This window comes from Ranitomeya imitator, chromosome 6 (assembly GCF_032444005.1).
Source record: "Ranitomeya imitator isolate aRanImi1 chromosome 6, aRanImi1.pri, whole genome shotgun sequence".
Classification (NCBI taxonomy): domain Eukaryota; kingdom Metazoa; phylum Chordata; class Amphibia; order Anura; family Dendrobatidae; genus Ranitomeya; species Ranitomeya imitator.
In genome coordinates, this window is record NC_091287.1 from 184,116,584 (window position 1) to 184,139,076 (window position 22,493).

The following is a 22,493-nucleotide window of genomic DNA, read 5'->3' on the forward strand; positions in this document are numbered from 1 at the left end:
AGACGTCCATGTTTTCCCAGACAGAACGAGTAGCTATTGTAGTTTATGGGACTGATACAGATCAAAATCACAGACAATGTGTAGCCGTGTGCTTGCCCATCATTAACAATGCAAGCTTTAGGATAAGATTTGTCAAAACTCGGAAAAAACTCAGATCCAGAACACTGATGGGCACGATAAATGTTTTCACGTACAAGAAAAATCCCAGGCGTGTGAATGAGGCTTACATTGACAAATCAGTATAGATATACAATGCTTGTAATTTGTAAGCATGATGTCATAAGAAGAAAAGCCTGACATTATCACATTTGTTAGTCATTTAGATCTAAGTGTCACTACATGTCACTATATTTGTATTCACAGTCTCCATTTAATAATATTTTATGCTTAAATGTCAATCTTACCTAACATTGTCATGTCTTTGAATATAAATCTTATGAAAAATTCTCTCCGGCGGCTTCAGAAAATCTTCCTTCATTTCCATAGCAACGTTTCTAGGTAAAAGACTCATTAAAAGACGCTCCTAAAGGAAACATATTAGAAACATGAAATTAATATTCTTATGGGGTTTCAGTGAAACACAACATCAAATCTGAGACCACAGTAGTTTAAACTAGTGTCCACCCATTACATGGAGCAGATATTTTCCCTAAAAAAGGGCAATGATTGAACCCGACTGAGGTGCAATATTAAACATATTCCGTGGGCAAAAGTGACAATGTTCATAAGCAACAGAAGAAAAAAACCCTGTAAACAATATTGCACTCAAATACATAAACATATTTCGGGGTTTTCTCACGAACAAAAGTTCATTTTAATCAATACATCCTGGACTAATAATAATTTTCACAATTGGATGTAAAAAAAAATGTTCCTGTGCTGAGACAATCAGGTCAGAAAAAACCATTACACAGTACACACAGGTACACATTTATAAGATTATCCCAGCACAGGAACATTTTATTTAAATTCATCCAATTGTGAAACATATTATTATTCCAAGATCTATTGACTTAAATGAACTTTTGTTTGTGGGAAAAACCCTTTAAGGAATTCACTTTTAAGGTTGAATCTTGGACCTATTTAAGCAAAAATAGATTAATAAGAGGTTTAGCCAGAATTAGCGTATCTAATGGATGCGCAATTTCTGGGGCGGCTGAGGGCTGATGTTCTCTGTCTGAGACAGAGAGGGGGCCAATATCCATGGCCCCTTCCTAGGCCATTAATATCAGCCTGCAGCTGTCTGCCTAGCCTTTTCTGGTTATTAAGTATCATTAACACATCATTTTTTTTGGGGGGGGGTTACCACTTGTGAATAACCAGTAAAGGCTAAGTATACAGATGTGAGCTGATATTAATAGCCTAGAAATCTCTTTGTTTATTATCCTTTTCCCAGACCATAAACATCAGCCCCCCGCTTTCCCTCAGGTGGTTAAGTTAAATGAGAGGGACCGCAAGCCATTTTTTTCTTCTGTTTATTTAATTATTAGCTAAATAAATGTACAGTAAGTTACCCATGCACTGCACTGACGATATATCTCACTGACATCTATCAATCTATATCTGTATCTAAGACTGTTTTTATAAACTTGACATGACAGAATTCCTGTATGTAAAAGCTGATGTTAAAACGCATGTCATGTGGATGTCATGTGTGATGCATTGTACTCACATAACACTCATCCTACTTTTCAGGAACAACATCAAACTGATTTTATTTACGCTGATGAGTGTGAGTCCTTATAACGACTATTTCTTTTAATCCGATTTCTAACCTGTGGAACAATGCTCTGCTAACTGAGCCGTTAGCCATCTTTAAGCCATTGCCTCCGCAGCCAATTTTAATTCTTGCATTTGCATCAATTCCTCTCTTTTATCAAGAGCCATAACTTTTCACATTTTCCAGTAGACAGCTGGGTGAGCGCTTGTTTTTCATGGGAAGTGTAGTCTTCATTTTACCATACAATGTACTTAAAAACAGGAAAAAAATTCCAAGTGGTATGAAATGGTGAAAAATTATGCAATCCACCATTATTTTTGGACTTTGACTTTACAGAGTTCATTGTATGGTAAAAATGACATGGAAATATGATTCTCCAGGTCAATACAGTTATGGAGACTCTAATTCTGCTCAGCTCCCGAGTCCCTTTCACACACGGCGAGTCCAATGCTGATGTACATATGTGTACAGGGTTAAAGGTACAAAGCAATGACACTCATCCTCCACTTATTATTTAATCTAGCTTTTTATCTATTGCTAAGAATCTTAGGGTACCGTCACACAGTGACATTTTGATCGCTACGACGGCACGATCCGTGACGCTCCAGCGTCGTAACAATATCGCTCCAGTGTCGTAGACTGCTGTCACACTTTGCAATGTACGACGCTGGAGCGATAATTTCATGACGTATGTGCGATGTAGAAGCCGTTGGTTACTATGCGCACATCGTATACAATATCGTGCACACCTTTGTTACACCATGCGATCATGCCGCCACAGCGGGACACTAGACGACGAAAGAAAGTTTCAAACGATCTGCTACGACGTACAATTCTCAGCGGGGTCCCTGATCGCAGGAGCGTGTCAGACACAGCGAGATCGCTGGAACGTCACGGATATATCGCTGGAACGTCACAAATCGTGCCGTCGTAGCGATCAAAATGCCACTGTGTGACGGTACCCTTAGGCTCAATCTTAGGAGAAAATTGGTGGCCTTCAAAGACCTTAGAATTTTCAGGCAATATCCTACTACCTATTACAAACCCTAATAAAGCAATACCTTGCATTATGTCTTTCTATTATAATAATAATAATCTTTATTTATATAGCACCAACATTCTGCAGCGCTTTACAGTTTAACAGTATCAGTCACAACAGACATAAGTAACAACGTTAACAATACAATAATTAAAGCGAGATAAAACGACCCTGCTCGTGAGAGCTTACAATCTACAATGAGGTGGGGGAGATACAAAGTACAGGTGTTTATTTACAATGATGTATTTACAATGATGGTCCAGCCATCTTCAGGGGGTGGGGGATAGATGGAGATAGTGAATGGGCTGCACACACACACAAACATAAAATGACTGATTAGGGAACGTGATAGACCGCTCTGAACAAATGTGTTTTGAGCGAGCGCCTAAAACTATGCAAATTATGGATGGTCCTAATATCTTGGGGTAGAGCATTCCAGAGAATTGGCGCAGCGCGGGAGAAGTCTTGGAGTCGGGAGTGGGAGGTACGGATTAGTGCAGAGGTTAGTCGAAAGTCATTTGCAGAGCACAGCGGTCGGTTAGGCCGACAGACATAAATGAGGGAGGAGATGTAAAGGGGTGCCGCACTGTGGAGAGCTTTGTGGGTGAGAACAAGTACTTTGAATTGTATCCTGTCATGAATGGGCAGCCAGTGTAATGGCTACAATTGGTGCTAGACTGTGGGCAAGGATCTAAGGAGCACATTTTGCAGCGCTGGTGGGTCTGAGCTAGAAGAGTGGGCGGTCTTGACAACCGTGATACCTTCGAGGAGAAGAGGGTTCCAGGAACCTGTGTGGCAGACACCAACAGGTAACAGACAGGAATCCGTGTGATACTGATCAGGGTCAGTGAGTAACTATGTTTGGGCTGTAAAGCCGGGTGTGTAACAGACAGGAGTATGTGCTGTGCTGACCGGGGTCAGTGAGAGACTGTTTTTCTTATAAAGCACGTGTGCAGGTGTTTGCTGTGGACTGGCGGGTCCATGTGTTTTTTTTCTTCTCTCATCAACTTGCTGTGGCTCGGCGGGGCCACGAAGACCGAAGGCGTCTGGCAGTAACTCGGCGAGGTTATGATGTTTGCTGTGGATCGGCGGGTCCACGAAGTCTGCGGTGGTTATGTGCAGTGCAGTTGCAGCAAGAGGTTCTGCAGCAGCCGGAGTTGCTGTGGCAGCAGCGGCTTGTGATCAGCACCCGGAGGTGCCGGTGGTTTGTGTCTGCAGTGGGAGCTGTGGTAGCACCAGTAGGAACTGGTGAGGTGTCGGAAAAGACATTGCTGGACCAGGTCGTGCAGACTCTTAAAGGGCCAGTGCTTTTAGTAAGGGAGCCCCACCACAACAGGCAGCTGTAGTGATTCCGGATCGTGTGATATGTGAAAAGGAGAGAGCGACACCTAAGGTCGATAGTCCAGAGTTCCAGGTGACTGGAAGAAAGTGTGGGTCTGACACTTGTTTAAGTGGGGAATTGCTGTTCCAGGATGACAGAGTGAAAGGGGGTGACTCCTATTCAGACTGTGACTCGAGCGCAAGGGAAAAAGAGTGCAGTAAGGAGGAGCCGAGAAAAAATCACAGATCTTCATCTCGTTGCGGGGGCCGCAGAAAGGCGGGACAGGTTACACCCTCTGAGAAGAGGGATGATGAGGAGGAGACATGGTCAGGTGCAGATCACGTTATTGTCCTTGATGAGGAGGTCACTTTATCTCTGACAAACCCTAGCACTGAGGGAGTTGGTGACAGGCTTGGGTTAGAACAGACCATTAGTAGACCCACATCTGCAATGCCCAGAAAGGGTGAAGTGGCTCAGTATGATGAAGGCTCCAGAGTACCTGATGCTGAAGAGATGGAGAACTCTGAAGTTACCAAGAGTCAAGAGGTGCCTAAGAGGAAACAGACAGAGAGCCCTGCAGAGACCATAGATGTGGGTGCAGAAACAGGTGGAACCCTGAAGAGGCAGAGTGTGGGTGAGCAAGAGACCCCATCTGAAAGTTTAATTAAAGAACTGGTGGTGTGACATGTGCTAGTCAAAAGAGAGCAGGACCATAACATAGAGCTGCTTAAAGAAACAGTCGAACGAGAAAGGGTCCTGAGGCAAGCAATTGAGCACAGAGTGGGTGACCTAGAGAAGGAGGTCTCTGAGCTCAGAGGTCACCTATAAGCGTGTCAAAACATGAACAAGGCCATGTTGAAAGATATGGAGGTGTTCAGAGAGGCCCAAGAGAAGAATCAGCAGGAGCTTCTCCAGAGAGAGGATGAGCGTCGCTGCTTGGTAGAGGAGCAAGATAAAGTTCTCCAAGAGCTCACGACAAAGGAGACTAATCAACAGCTCCAGAAATCCACAGATGACCGGGAAATCAAACTGTTGCGCTCTCCCGATCTGATCGCTATGAAAGAGCGTGAGCTGGAGAGGCTGACCAAAGAAGGGGCCTCCACGGAGGAAGAAATCCAGCAAGGGAAGTGCCACGCAGATGGCCGAACAAAGGACATCGAGGTCTTGGAAAACTGCGCTGATGCTAAGGATGAGGAGATCCAACGATATGACCAAGAAGGTGAGACTTCGATTTTCAAGTGCGTAATACACATACCCGAAGACATGCAAGAAGCATGTGCCAGTGAGGAGGTGCATGAAGCTTTTAAAAAGGCGGTCGAAGCGTGTAGGGTGCACTGGGCACCTGAGACTCATCCACTGGTCATACTGTCGACTAGGGAAGTCACAGTGAAGCGGGTGGCTGTCCTGAGAGAGATGCATCTACAATGCCTCCGCACAAAACAAATGATCACGTTGAAGAATGAGGAAGCCACTCGATGTCTGGAGCTAGCGAGAGAAGCTCAAAGTCGGATGGGTATTGTAGAAGACACCGTGCAAGTGCCCAGAGGTCTGGTGGGTAAAGTCATCGGAAGATTTTGGAAGGTGATGCAGGAGATGGTGAATAGGTCCGGTGTTATGAGAGTGAGCATTCCGGCTGATGACGAAGTCCAGGTCGTGGGTGAAGATGGGATGGTTCCATTGCTGGTCGTAGGATCCATGGAGAGCCTTGGGAATATCTGAATGCTCCTGGGGTATCACGTGGTACATCTGAAACAGATAGAGCAGCTAAGACGTGAGAGGGAGCAGATCAATATAGAGCTGCGGGAATTGGCAAACAGATTGCCACCACCTTCAACTTGCGGTATAGAGAGACGAAGAGGTTCTCTAAAGACTGGAAGTCCTCAAGCTAACAGAGGATATAGAGATAATGGGAAGAACTGCTCTCCGAAGAAAGACAATAGGGGAGATCACCAACAGAGGGAGAACCGAAGATGGCCAGATGGAAGAGCTAGAAATAGTGACTCCTCAGTTAGCTCAGGGCTCAGTGACCTAAGCGGGAGATCCTGTAGCAGACGAAATGACAAGGGGTCATCTTTATCAAAGGATGTCACGGAAATGGTTGACGAATGCCCATGAAAGGGTTCAGTAACAGGTCCTGACTTAGACAGACGGTTTGACTGTCAGGGAGGACTGAGAAGGGTCTCTGGTCGGTTTAGGACAAGTGTTCAACTCCACAGGTTTGAACAGAGGGGGGAATATGTGGTGTGACTGGTGGTCGCGTGGTTAATGGGAGGTATGTGTCACAGGGATGGATGCTCCCTGCGATGCAACCCGGAGTATTTTGTCTTTAGTGCATGTGAGCACTAAAGATGTCGTTTAGTGCACCTGGGTCCAGGTTGCGGGTAGCTATGAGAGATGGGAGAGTTTGGCTACCTACATGCCTCCCCTCTGGGTGAGGGTGCTTACTGTACTGCGGGAAGTGCTTGAGTTTGAGGACCTGCAGTGATGTCATGATCATGTGACCAGTGCATGTGATGTTACCTCACCTGTGGGTGTGGTTACAGGCTACCTAAAGGAGGTGTGTTTTGCACATGGTAGTGAGTGTTTGGGAGTCTGCCAGTGTGGACAGACTTCCATGTGTCCCAGCTGGACACTACAGAGAGACCGTGTTTAGGCTGTAGAGCCTGCGTGCTGGACATAGCACAGCCTGTGTGCCCACAGACCTGAGAGAGCGGAGCTCTACCATGGACATTGAGGAGTTATCTGTCTGATATAAGACTGTTTATCATGTGTTCATCTTTCTATGGTTTATGGAGAGAATAAACCAAACAGACAGCTTTAAGTGGAAAAACTGTGCCTGAGTGCTTGAATTCCATGCCAAGCGAGTGTCCCCAGGACACATAGTATGCAAAATGCTAATATATATATTATAGAAACAGGAACACATGGGCTACTTGCACAGTGAACAAGTCTGTAGGAACATGTTCACACACCACCAAGAAACTTGAAGACACAAAAGAGCAAAGTAGAACCAAAAACACTCAGTTTGAAAAAATCACAGTAATCCGCAAGTACTAATAGAAAGATCTAAAAAACAGTGTATTTGGTTGATACGTTTACATTTTTTGCAAAAAACGTATCAACCAAATACCCTGTTTTTTACATCTATACACAAATCCTTTTACAAAACCATCTGTGGATGGTACTTTACCCCTACTAACAAAAGCATTTCCAGATCGATCCCTACTCTGTTGGAAGCAGTGATGACCTAAAGGTGACTTACTGCATATACCATGGGATTGACCTAAACTGGAATTATCTTCTCTTATTAGCCAAATAACTCAGAAAACCATTGTAATACTCCCCCAACTGGTTCCACTATGAATTCTCAAACCAACGTTAATCCATATTTTCTTTTTAAGTTAAAAATGCCATTGAGACAAGCTGGAAGACATCCTCCATTCCCACTATTGTAGATATAATTTTAAAAAAAATCTCTTTACATACCATAAGTCATATGAAGTCACATTATCTCAAACACTTATTATAGTTCATATTACAAAAGGTGGAAACCCTTTACCAATACTTCTTTTCAGCCAAATGTCGTAAAAATCTCATCTCCTTACTAAGTTAAAGACTGTTGTTCCCATGATTCTACAGTATACTTATTCTTTGCCATTTGTTTATTCTGACTATGTATATTCATATAGCTCATTTTGTGAAGTATACGTGTGAATTATTATAATTACTATTTTACAGTTATTTCTCATTTATTTCCTTTCTTCCTCCTTCCCCTTTCCTATCCATATACTTCCCCCCTTCTTCACTTTCCAATAAAGATTAACACCATACCTTACTTTACTTCCCCTGCCCCTCCACCTTTTTATATTCACTATTTATTCACTGTTTGTAAAAATGTAATTCAACAATAAAAATTGGAAGTTTGGAAATAGAGAAAGGAGAGGAATCATGGGCACTACCTCTCTTTACCTTGGTAATCTCATCCACAATAAAGCTCTGAAAGCCTGAGAACAGCTATCCTGCACAGGGCAAGATAATGAAATTGAAAACTAATTTCTTCTAAGCCATCTGGTGACCATCCAAGCACATTTAGGCACTTTTCTCTAAATTCTTTAAAGCTCAGAAATCTCCTTAATCTTATTCATTGTGTAGCAATAATAAACAATGTCTAATCTACTTTCTGCTTCTACTCCCCATGGGTTTCCAATTAAATCTGCCCGGGTTGTGTTATGTGTTGGTAAAAAGTCTGCACTTTAAAGGGACTCTGTCACCTTGTGCAGGCATGTACTACAGAGGACAGAGAATGAACTTCAATCCAATATTGCAGTCAGCATGCAGCCGGCGAGTAAGGAAAGGGTGAATCAAACACCCGAAAACCCCGCCTCCATGGCTGAAGATTCTTCCCTCCAAATTCAGGTGACAGAGTCCCTTTAAAGGAACCTGTCATGTAATTTATCCTGTCAAATTCATTGTGCAGCATGAATCAGAGCCTCGCTGCACGACTGCAACCAGACCTATTCCTCCACAAAACACTCCAGTGTTTCAAAGACAAAATACTTTAAAGTTCCAGAGGAGGACCATAGCCAGGGACGAGACTAGTCCGGCTCTTTCCCACATCACTGCAGGTGATAGACAGATCTCTTGCTATTAGAGAGACCTGTCAATCACCTCTAGTGGCTCTGAGAAGAGCTAGATATTTAACCCCATCATACCTGGTCCAGTTTTCAGTTTTTTATTTACTATGTTCATTATATAGTAAAACTCCCCTGGCAATAGGATTCCCTAGGTCAGTACGAGTACGCAGATAGCAAACATGTCTAGTTTATTTCTTATTTAAGTAGTGAAAAAAAAAATCCAAAATTGATATGAAAAAAAAAGGTTTTGCTTTTATCCTCGTTTTCTGAGACCCGCAGTGTCTCCAGTTTTCAGGATCTGGGGCAGGGTGAGGGCTTATTTTTTGCAACCTGAGCTGATGTTCTCATTGATACTATTTTGGGGAAGAAACAATGTTTTGATTGGCGGTTATTACATTTTATTGCAATGCTGCGGCAGTCAAAAAAAACCCATTCTGGTGGTTTGATTTTTTTCAGTTTACACCGTTTAACGATCTGATTAATTTATTTTATATTTTGATAAATCGTATAGTTCTGAACACGGCAACACCAAATACATGCATTATTTTATTTTCAATGGGTCAAATGAGGATAATTTAAACTTTTGTGTATTTTTTATTTTTTTCATCGCTTTTAAAACTTTTTTTCACGTTTTACTTAGTTTAATTGTTCCGTTTAGGAGACCTGAAGGTGCGGTCATCCGACCACTCGTACTATACATATGTCTGTCATGACAACCCATTGCCATCTCTCAATCACGTGACGGGCACCGATGAGAGGGATTTATGACACAGTTCTGGCCAGCACGTGTTAAATCCCGCTGTGAGAGATTGACAGAGTGATTTAACTGGTTGACAGGTGCCGGTGGAGCAGCGCTGCACGAGAGGCTGTTAAAGACACAATATATAATATATAATCAGCTGTCACGGTGGGGAAAAATGCAGGTTGAGCATCAGAACCTGTATGAAAATCAGGGACACGCCATATGATGTATATATGCATATATATATATATTAATACGGTAGTGTATACAGTGTATATATATGTATATATATACACTGTATACACTACCGTTCAAATGATTAGGGTCACCCAGACAATTTTGTGTTTTCCATGAAAACTCATACTTTTATTGATCAAATGAGTTGCGGATTGAATTGAAAATCTAGTCCAGATATTGACAAGGTCTGAAAAAAATATTTTTATTTAAAATTATAATTTTCTCCCTCAAACTTTGCTTTCGTCAAAGAATGCTCCCTTTGCAACAATTACAGCATTGCAGACCTTTGGCATTCTAGCAGTTAATTTGTTGAGGTAATCTGGAGAAATTTCACCCCATGCTTCCAGAGGCCCCTCCCACAAATTGGTTTGGCTTGATGGGCACTTTTTGCGAACCATACGGTCAAGCTGCACCCACAACAGCTCAACGGTGTTGAGATCTGCTGACTGCGCTGGCCACTCCATTACAGATAGAATACCAGCTGCCTGCTTCTCTCCTAAATAGTTTTTGCATAATTTGGAGGTGTGCTTTGGATCATTGTCCTGTTGTAGGATGAAATTAGCTCCAAACAAGGCTGTCCACAGGGTATCGCATGGCATTGCAAAATGGAGTAATAGCCTTCCTTATTCAAAATCCCTTTTACCTTGTACAAATCTCCCACTTTACCAACACCAAAGCAACCCCAGACCATCACATTACCTCCACCATGCTTCACAGATGGCGTCAGGTACTCTTCCAGCATCTTTTCAGTTGATCTGCGTCTCACAAGAATTCTTCTGTGTGATCCAAACACCTAAAACTTGGATTCGTCTGTCCATAACACTTTTTTCCAATCTTCCTCTGTCCAAGGTTTGTGTTCTTTTGCCAAAATTAATCTTTTCCTTTTATTAGCCAGTCTCAGATATGGCTTTTTCTTTGCCACTCTGTCCTGAAGGCCAGCATTCCGGAGTCGCCTCTTCACTGTAGACGTTGACACTGGCGTTTTGCGTGTACTATTTAATGAAGCTGCCAGATGAGAACTTGTGAGGCGTCGATTTCTCAAACTACAGACTCTAATGTACTTGTCTTGTTGCTCAGTTGTGCAGCGCGGCCTCCCACTTCTCTTTCTACTCTGGTTAGAGCCTGTTTGTGCTCTCCTCTGAAGGGAGTAGTACACACCGTTGTAGGAAATGTTCAGTTTCTTGGCAATTTCTCACATGGAATAGCCTTAATTTCTAACAACAAGAAAAGACTGTCGCGTTTCACATGAAAGTTCTTTTTTTCTGGCCATATTGAGAGTTTAATGGAATTAACAAATGTAATGCTCCAGATTCTCAACTAGCTCAAAGGAAGGTCATGTTTATAGGCTCTCTAATCAGCCAAACTTTTTCATCTGTGCTAACATACTTGCACAATGGTGTTCAAGGGTATTCTAACCATCCATTAGCCTTCTTACTCAGTTAGCAAACACAAAGTACCATAAGAACACTGGAGTGATGGTTGTTGGAAATGGGCCTCTATACACCTATGAAGATATTGCATTACAAACCAGACATTTGCAGCTGAACTAGTTATTTACCACATGTATAGAGTGTATTTCTGAATTATTCAATGTTAGCTTCATTGTACAAAAAAACTGCTTTTCTTTAAAAAATAAGGACATTTCTAAGTGACCCTAAACTTTTGAATGGTAGTATATATATATATATATATATATATATATATATATATATATATATATATATATATATATATATATATATGTATATATATATATTGTGAGATAGCACTTATTACATGTGTTGGAGGACACTCACTTGGCAACGGGATAAACGTAGAAAGGCACTTTTTTCACAACAAAACAGTCTATTTGGTTTATTTACACATCATAAAAACCACTTGAGGCCATGTTATCTATCACAGGCTTATCACATACTCCACAATACTTCATAGTAACGGCTTTAATTCGCAGTCCTTAAACACGCCGGACCTCTTTGTCCATTTATTGTGGGCGACCACACGCCGTACAGTTCATTAATGTTCATGGAACACAACAATAATAATCTTTATTTATATAGTGCCAACATATTCCGCAGTGCTTTACAGTTTAACAGCTTCAAACACAACAGTCATAAGTAACAATGTTAACAATACAATAATGAAACCAACACAAGACGACCCTGCTCGTGAGAGCTTACAATCTACAGGCACTAACACACGACTTTAAATTTCAGTCTCTTAACATGCTGGACCTTACTCCATCCAGTTACAATGGGTGACTGCACAGTTCATTAACTGACCCCCGTCAGTGTACACAGTTCCCCATACTCTGGGTTACCTTCCAGGAGCTCCTGCTCCACACGCTGACTCCTGTCATTACTCTCCCAGGGAAGCTGCCAAACTGGGATCACCGTCCCGGACAAGACCTTGCTCACCAGGCCACCTGACAGTCCAGATCATCAGATGGACGGTGGCTCCCCCAATGCAGTGCCTTCAATGAGTTTGCATACATGCCTTTCCATGTGCTCATCAGGAAGTCCTACTCCCAGGATCTTCCAACACAGGTTGTGCTATTCAGGAAGTCCTACTCCCAGGATCTTCCAACACAGGCCTTCAGAACCATGACCTCACCTCATGCTCTTCAGGACTCCGGTTCTACTCCCAGGACAGTCCAACACAGAGGCCACCCAGGTCCACGGCCTCTCAGTGTGCTATTGAGGGACCCGGTCCACACACAGGACCTCCCAACACACAGGCTTTCATGTCCACGGCCTCTCAGTGTGCTATTCCGGGATCCGATCCTACTCCCAGGATCTCCCAACAAACAAGCTTTCCAGGACCTACACACTCTCAATCATGTGACCATCATGATCAGATTATATATCTGTAACCCCTCCCCTGGGTGAGAGGTGTGTGTGGTTAGTCAGACCTACCCAGTTCTCCAACTAACCCTGCAAGCTTCCCTTTACAAACTATACAAATACTTGTGGGACTACATGTCCCAGAACAACAACATTACTGGCTTACAGCGCAGACTCTCTCTGCGACACATACCGGACCTTAACAATCATACCGGACGCTTTCATTATCACCCAGTTATGCCTCCATGTGTATCCTGAGGTGCCCATGCAGCACCCTCTAGCTGCAGCATGGGTCACTGCATCACAATACATATATATATATATATATATATATATATATATATATCTACTATATAATTGTCTAAGGGTCACTTCTGTCTTTCTGTCTGTCTGTCACAGAAATCTCAATCAGCGATGGGCACAGTTCGGCCGCGAAATTGCCGCTCCCTACTCCCCTGCACTAAGTCCCCCTCCATACTACTCCCCAGTTAGCGCCCACCACCCACATAGCGTTGTAGCAGTCCATTAAACCGACTGCGTTACACCGTGGCATAACGCGGTTTAACGCAGTCTGTTAACGCTGCTATTAACCCTATGTAACAAACTTTTTACTATTGATGCAGCCTATGCCTATACTGCGTGGGCTGTGTTACATACTACGTGGGCAGTGTTATATGCTACGTGGGCTGGGTTATATACTGCGTGGGCAGTGTTATATACTGTGTGGGCTGTGTTATATACTACGTGAGCAGTGTTATATACTGCGTGGGCTGTGTTATATACTATGTGCCTGTGTTATATACTACGTGGGCTGTGTTATATACTACGTGGGCTGTGTTATATATTATGCGGCTCTGCTATATACTACATGGGCAGTGTTATATGCTAAGTGGCTGCTATATACTAAGTGGCTGCTATATACTACGTGGCTATGCTATATACTACATGGCTGTGCTATATACTACGTGGCTGTCTGTGTTACGTGGGCTGTGTTATATACTGCGTGGACTGTGCTATATACTGATTGGGCTGTGTTATACACTACGTGGCTGTGCTATATACTACATGGCTGTGTTATATACTACGTGGCTGCTATATACTACATGGCTGTGCTATATACTACGTGGCTGTGCTATATACTACGTGGGCTGTGCTATATACTACGTGGGCTGTGCTATATACTACGTGGCTGTGCTATATACTACATGGCTGTGTTATATACTACGTGGCTGCTATATACTACATGGCTGTGATATATACTACGCGACTGTGCTATATACTATGTGGGCTGTGCTATATACTACGTGGGCTGTGTTATACACTACGTGGCTGTGCTATATACTACATGTCTGTGTTATATACTACGTGGCTGCTATATACTACATGGCTGTGCTATATACTACGTGGCTGTGCTATATACTACATAGGCTGTGCTATATACTACGTGGGCTGTTACATACTATGTTGCTGTGCTATATACTTCGTGGCTGTGCTGTATACTACGTGGCTGTGCTATATACTACGTGGCTGCTAAGTACTATGTGGATGTGCTATATACTACATGGGCTGTGCTATATACTACCTGGGATGTGTTATAAGAAACCTCTATGTCTCGTTTCAATACAATTCTATGGCACTTCCAACCTTTAGTAACCAACAAAAAGCGGACTTATATCTCCTTAGCTGCAAGAAGAGAACCATATATAAAAACACATTCCTTTATTTCCAAAATTAAAATCCACAAGACAGAGAAAAATATCACAAAAACAGAGTGTGTAGAAGGACACGATACATAGTATTTTTTTGTACACATATAGCAGCAATCAGGAGTACATTTTCCCTCCAAGTGAAATCATACCTTATATTGCTTGAACATATTTAGAGGTTAACTAACTATATCAATACACCCGCACGATATAGCCAAAAATAAAGTATCCAATTGTATTTTAAGCCCATTAAAGAAAAACTATTTGTGCAATGTACATATTAATACGGGTAATCCCAATCTCAGATATCATATCCTCACATTTTCATATATTAGGTATATACCAAGCTTAAAAAATAACTCATAGTAACCAACTCCTGCATAATACAAGCTGTTGCGAGTTCAGTATAGAATATACTAATTACATGCAGAGCTGTAAATACCTGAAACAATTAGTAATCAACAAGGCCAAATAAAGTGCGAGGTGCCAGCTGTACGTGCCTTCTAAGTGCGCCCCGACGCGCGTTTCGCCCTAGCCCTAGCACGCCCCCGGAAGAAGCTAGGGCGAAACGCGCGTCGGGGCGCACTTAGAAGGCACGTACAGCTGGCACCTCGCACTTTATTTGGCCTTGTGGATTACTAATTGTTTCAGGTATTTACAGCTCTGCATGTGATTAGTATATTCTATACTGAACTCGCAACAGCTTGTATTATGCAGGAGTTGGTTACTATGAGTTATTTTTTAAGCTTGGTATATACCTAATATATGAAAATGTGAGGATATGATATCTGAGATTGGGATTACCCGTATTGATATGCACATTGCACAAATAGTTTTTCTTTAATGGGCTTAAAATACAATTGGATACTTTATTTTTGGCTATATCGTGCGGGTGTATTGATATAGTTAGTTAACCTCTAAATATGTTCAAGCAATATAAGGTATGATTTCACCTGGAGGGAAAATGTACTCCTGATTGCTGCTATATGTGTACAAAAAAATACTATGTATCGTGTCCTTCTACACACTCTGTTTTTGTGATATTTTTCTCTGTCTTGTGGATTTTAATTTTGGAAATAAAGGAATGTGTTTTTATATATGGTTCTCTTCTTGCGGCTAAGGAGATATAAGTCCGCTTTTTGTTGGTTACTGGGATGTGTTATATATTACGTGGCTGTGCTATATACTTCGTGGCTGTGCTATACACTACGTGGCTGTGCTATATACTACATGTGCTGTGTTATATACCACGTGGCTGCAATATACTACGTGGCTCCTATATACTACGTGGACTGTGCTATATATTATGTGGCTGCTATATATACATACATACATACACATTCTAGAATACCCGATGAGTTAGAATCGGGCCACCATCTAGTATATATATATATATATATATATATATATATATATATATATATATATATATATATATATATATGTCGTGAAGGAGTTAAAGTATAGTCTGTATAAAATGCAATGTGCACAGATTCATGCTGCCAGCGGATTGCGCAGCATGAATCAGATGACAGGTTCCCTTCAATCAGTAACTGTAGTCAGCACAATATCCGTGTGAACTGTATACCTATGAAGAGGACTTCATTTTACTCCTGAGAACTAAACAATGATGTTTCCTGTTCAATTATAACAAACTAGATGGCAGCCCGATTCTAAAGAATCGGGAGTCTAGAATCCATATATACTTTATTTATTCAAATGTAAGAATAATACAATTAATAAATAATAGTAAGAAAGAACAAAAATAATAGGCAGTATATGGAGAAAACATCAAACAAAAGTTCAAAATTGGTGTTAAAATGTCACTGAACCACTTCACAACTAAATATATATAGTTTTGGTAAATGGTATTATCATTTTTTTGACGAAATTCGGCAGGAGCTTGAAGAGCAACGTCACTGGGCCCGCCTCCACGCAGTAGAAACTTGCTGTGAGGTAAAAATTCAAAAATCACACCAAAATGGCGGGCGGAATGTGTCACAGTACGGCACGTTTCTGATTGGTCACTCGCAGCAGGCGGCAACCAATCAGACACTGGACACTGTTGACGTCACTTATCTCCGGACATTAGCTCCGGACATTAGCTCCGGACATTAGCTCCGGACATTATCTCCGCACATTAGCTCCGGACATTAGCTCCGGACATTAGCTCCGGACAAAGCCACGGAAGTTGGCACAAATTGCAGGAAGTAGTATTCTAGGCAATTAATCTCCGGACATTAGCTCCGGACATTAGCTCCGGACATTAGCTCCGGACATTAGCTCCGGACAAAGCCACGGAAGTTGGCACAAATTGCAGGAAGTAGTATTCTAGGCAATTATTATATTAGATATATAATAGATCTTGAAAACAGTGGGAACTGACATACAAAGGAAATTTTATATTTTATGGCGTAATAAAAATTATCTATTCCTCAGAAGGATAAATTACATAAATACAGCTTCACATGACAAAGTACATTGTGTCATTAGTCATTAAACCCCTTAGTGACCGATGATTTTTGATATCTGACCAGTGTCACTTTATGTGGTAATAACTCTGGAATGCTTCAATATATCCCACAGATTTTGAGAATGTTTTTTTGTGACACATTGTACTTTATGATAGTGGTAAATTTATGTCAATATTTTCTGCGTTTATTTATAAAAATATGAGAAATCTTACAAAAATTTTTAAAAATTTGCAATCTTCACACTTTCAATGATTATCCCTTTAATCCAGATAGTCACACCACGCAAAAACATTAATAAACAACATTTCCCTCATTGTCTGCTTTACATCAGTACCATTTGTAAAATGTTGTTTTATTTTGTTCACATTTTAAAAGGTTTAAAAATGTAGCAGTAATTTTTAATTTTTTCAAGGAAATTTACAAAACCTATTTTTTGGGACCTATTAAGTTTTGAAGTGACTTTGGAGGTCCTTTATATTGGAAACCCCCCAAAAGATATACCATTTTAAAAACAGCACCACTCATCATATTCAAAACTTCTTTCAGGTAGTTTCTTAACCTTTCAGATCCTTTTAGGAATTAATGCAAATTGGCATAACAGGATCGAAGAAGTATATTTTTACAATCACAATTTTGATAACTTCTGAACAGGCCTCTATAGATGGAAGACATTAAGGCCATTATTTGGCCATGAACTGCCATGGCAAACATCAGGACCACATGATCAAGATCGCAGGGTGCCGATGGGGTTAAAGAGGGAGCCCACACACTCTGTTAACCATCTAGATGCTGTAGTCATTATTGACAGCAGCACTTAAGGGGTTAAGCGACTATAGTCAGTACTAACATTAATCATGGCTGAGGCAGCAAGTTGTCAGCTATCTTGTACAGCTGTCAGCTACAGGATTGTGACTCATCAGGGATGCTAGTCTCTTATAATGGAGGTCAGTAAAAAGGCGTATTGGTGGTCACTAAGGGGTTAACAAAAACTAAGCAAAACACAGAAACAATGGGTGTGAAGAATTAAGTAGGGGTGTGGTCTGGGATTTAAATAGTTGACCTCCTGAGGTGTTCAGTGTGTCTGGAGAGGCTAGCTCCAAAGAAGTGTTCATGTTTGTGCTAACATGAACCGTTTGTTTTGCTAACCCTTAGCTGGCGGATTTGCAGTACCACAAGAACTGTGCTTTGTATTACTACTTTGTTTTGTTTTCCTGTTTTTGCGCAAAGGGCCATCTTTATTTTTACTTCACCATGGTTTATGCTGCATATATAATAAACGAATGAAGATCTTAAAGAGACAGTGTTTCCATGCCTACCTCCATGTACAGCTGAGTGAGGCGATCTACCACAACCCTTACTGTTTCCGTAGGAAGTTTGCTGATAATCAAATATACTTATTTACTCACAGAGGGTGTACTTGCTTTTTACTATAACTGTATTTGGCTATATTGAAGTTATACAAGGGATTCCAAGTTTGGGAAAAACACTCTGAAAGCCAGATAGTCGATGCATTACATGGACGGCCTTTCATTCGATATAATACCTGCTCACTAGAGGTCAATCACTTCCTGACATATGACATTCTGGTATGCTATAGGTCGGACCCACATGTATAAAGTCGACAGAGGAGCAGAGCTTGCCCCATACCTGGGAAATGGTGGCTGTGATTCACAGGAAACAAGCATTTTGCTTTACCTGCAGTTACCAGATGAAAGCCTGCTTCATTAACTTGTCTCTTTATGTGCATACATAGCAGCAAGTAGGCCAGAAGAGAGCTGTGTGGTTCTGCTCTCCATGCCAGGCTATTCACAACCCAGAGGTTCAGGACCAGACTTTTTCTAGAAGGCAGTGACTTTCATGGGACATTATGGACACTTGGAACCTCTTTTGTTAATAGGTGTTTTTTTTTAGAAAATTCATCAGTCTGAGGCAGGTCACACTTTGTTTTAAATAAAAAGTGCAGTCCCAAACTGGTGATAGGTACTCCTAAAACTGAAATATAATAGGTGAATTTGTTAAGCATCTTGAAACAGCAGCACTTCGACAGCAGACAAGTACCTTGCACCTTAAAACCTGCTCAGGCAGCTGCACGCAGCCTGAGTTTTTGGGTAGTGTACCCCTGCTGCAGCCAGTTGATAAATTCAGATCTGCTTTTGCTGGGCTCTGTTGCAGGCTTCATCCAGTGCACCCTCCAACAAACACTAAGCTCTGCTGTTTTAAAGTGTGTCCGTACGTATGGATTTGCCACATCAGTGTTGTTGTTCCCAGATAGTGCCCACACATTAGGGTCTACTACATCAAGGTGCCTGTCTGCCTTGACAGATCTGCTGCTCCAAGGTGCTATCTGTAATCCAATCAACAAAAACATGCTGCAGTTTTGGAGTTTGGAAATTCATTATTCTGCTAAGAGCTTTTCCAAAGCTTGTTACCGGGGCATACAATAATCCATTAATACCGGTATACATCAGTTTCGGATTATTAGAGGACTATATCAGCCCTTAAAGGAAATCTGCTACCAAGTTGTTGCTACTCTATCAGAGAGCTGCGTGTTATAGAGACAGAGACACTGTTTCCAGCAATGTGTCATTTACTGGTCTGTGTTTTGTATTTTTTTAATAAAATTCATGGTTTATCTGCAGTAGATCTGGCAGTTCACTAAATGGTAAGCTGTGTATAACTCCGCCCACACCACTGATTGCCAGCTGTCTGTGTACACTGTACGAATCAGTGGTGGGGGTGGGGTGATATAGTTATATAGAGTTCATGTCTATGGAGGACTACATGGTAGCAGGTTTACTAGTCTTCTACTGATACTCTCCTGCTGATAAAACTATTATTTTTTCAAAACTACAGCAAGCAGCCAAGTAAGTGACACATTGAAAATAATCAACATGTAAACAGCCATAAAGAGACAGACTGTTATTTACAACTACAAAGGCAAAAAATAATGAAAACATAGTATACAATCTCTTTGAAGATCAACACAACCAAATTAAACAAAAGACACCAAAATACCATGTTTTTCTCCGAAAACTTCCTAATACAGGTCCTTCTCAAAAAATTAGCATATAGTGTTAAATTTAATTATTTACCATAATGTAATGATTACAATTAAACTTTCATATATTATAGATTCATTATCCACCAACTGAAATTTGTCAGGTCTTTTATTGTTTTAATACTGATGATTTTGGCATACAACTCCTGATAACCCAAAAAACCTGTCTCAATAAATTAGCATATTTCACCCATCCAATCAAATAAAAGTGTTTTTTAATAACAAACAAAAAAAACAACAAATAATAATGTTCAGTTATGCACTCAATACTTGGTCGGGAATCCTTTGGCAGAAATGACTGCTTCAATGCGGCGTGGCATGGAGGCAATCAGCCTGTGACACTGCTGAGATGTTATGGAGGCCCAGGATGCTTCAATAGCGGCTTTAAGCTCATCCAGAGTGTTGGGTCTTGCGTCTCTCAACTTTCTCTTCACAATATCCCACAGATTCTCTATGGGGTTCAGGTCAGGAGAGTTGGCAGGCCAATTGAGCACAGTAATACCATGGTCAGTAAACCATTTACCAGTGGTTTTGGCACTGTGAGCAGGTGCCAGGTCGTGCTGAAAAATGAAATCTTCATCTCCATAAAGCATTTCAGCCGATGGAAGCATGAAGTGCTCCAAAATCTCCTGATAGCTAGCTGCATTGACCCTGCCCTTGATGAAACACAGTGGACCAACACCAGCAGCTGACATGGCACCCCACACCATCACTGACTGTGGGTACTTGACACTGGACTTCAGGCATTTTGGCATTTCCTTCTCCCCAGTCTTCCTCCAGACTCTGGCACCTTGATTTCCGAATGACATGCAAAATTTGCTTTCATCAGAAAAAAGTACTTGGGACCACTTAGCAACAGTCCAGTGCTGCTTCTCTGTAGCTCAAAAGTGGCTTTACCTGGGGAATGCGGCACCTGTAGCCCATTTCCTGCACACGCCTGTGCACGGTGGCTATGGATGTTTCCACACCAGACTCAGTCCACTGCTTCCTCAGGTTCCCCAAGGTCTGGAATCGGTCCTTCTCCACAATCTTCCTCAGGGTCCGGTCTCCTCTTCTCGTTGTACAGCGTTTTCTGCCACATTGTTTCCTTCCAACAGACTTACCATTGAGGTGCCTTGATACAGCACTCTGGGAACAGCCTATTTGTTGAGAAATTTCTTTCTGGGTCTTACCCTCTTGCTTGAGGGTGTCAATGATGGCCTTCTTGACATCTGTCAGGTCGCTAGTCTTACCCATGATGGGGGTTTTGAGTAATGAACCAGGCAGGGAGTTTATAAAAGCCTCAGGTATCTTTTGCATGTGTTTAGAGTTAATTAGTTGATTCAGAAGATTAGGGTAATAGGTCGTTTAGAGAACCTTTTCTTGATATGCTAATTTATTGAGACAGGTTTTTTGGGTTATCAGGAGTTGTATGCCAAAATCATCAGTATTAAAACAATAAAAGACCTGACAAATTTCAGTTGGTGGATAATGAATCTATAATATATGAAAGTTTAATTGTAATCATTACATTATGGTAAATAATGAAATTTAACACTATATGCTAATTTTTTGAGAAGGACCTGTACAACTTAATTTAATCCCAATTATTGGATCTATAGCCTCTATAAAATAATACCATTTTTCTGATAATATAGAGAGCGAGTAAAAATGATGAAAAAACAACAAAACAGATAGGCAAGTTTAATATTAGAGCACAACACAATAAACACTGACAGACAGTTTTAATTGACCTGTTTTTCATTTTCATCTTCCAGCCTGAGCCTGTCCTCTATGCAGTTTCTGGCCTGAAGGAACGCTTTTCTCTGGGCCCTTTCTGTCAAAATCCTCACGAAGACCCCAGACAAATTTACACTGACAAAAAGAATAGTATTGGCCACCAGCTGAAAACAAAACAAAACAGGGAGTTATTATTCGCCTTGTGAATTACACAATATACATTAATATTTTTTTGAAAATAATTAGATCTTAATTCTAGTTGTCAAGTAATACTAATATGTTTTTATTTTTAAATAACAACAGAATATCTACAATTATGAGACAGATTCTGAAAAGAAATGCCTGGATCACAAGGTAAAGATGCAATTTTTAGCCATGAAATGTGAAATGTGACAATTCACATCTGTTGCTCTATCAAAATCATGAACAATCTAGTGAGATTAATATTTACAACATTTTACAGATATCACTGAGCGTAAAATGAGAATGAAGTTGAAATAATGGCCAAATGACCGTTTCTTAGAAGCTGAGAATTTTCATTTTCATAATTATTGTGTGTGTTTAACCCCATCACCCTGAACCTGTTTTCACCTCGATGAGCATGCCACATTTTACAATACTGACCACTGTCACTTTATGAGGTAATAACTCTGGAAGGTTTCAATGGATCCCATTGATTTCAATAATGTTTTTCATGACATATCGTACTTCATGAAAGTGGCAAACAATTTTTGATATGACTTACCGTATATACTCGAGTATAAGCCGACCCGAGTATAAGGCTACTTTCACACTAGCGTCGGTACGGGCCCGTCGCAGTGCGTCGGGCCGACGTACCGACGCATACTGTGAAATAAAATCACAACAGGGGCAGCGGATGCAGTTTTTCAACGCATCCGCTGCCCCATGCATGCGCGGTCGGAAAAAGCGGAACCGACCGACAAAAAAACGTTGCATGCAACTTTTTTTGTCCCAAGGGACTGCAAAAACACGATGCGTCGCT

General features: G+C 41.2%; 1 protein-coding gene across 1 annotated transcript in view; it reads right to left on the minus strand.

Moving 5' to 3' along the window:
* The window catches only part of ADCY1 (adenylate cyclase 1), a 614,659-nt gene that overhangs the window by 461,724 nt on the left and 130,442 nt on the right, over window positions 1-22,493 (minus strand). Inside the window, exons 2-3 of the mRNA XM_069730375.1 lie at window positions 21,505-21,654; window positions 405-523 (exon numbers count right to left, since the gene is read on the minus strand). Of these exons, the coding sequence (XP_069586476.1) occupies window positions 405-523; window positions 21,505-21,654 (269 nt within the window). The remainder of the gene's footprint in view (window positions 1-404; window positions 524-21,504; window positions 21,655-22,493) is intronic.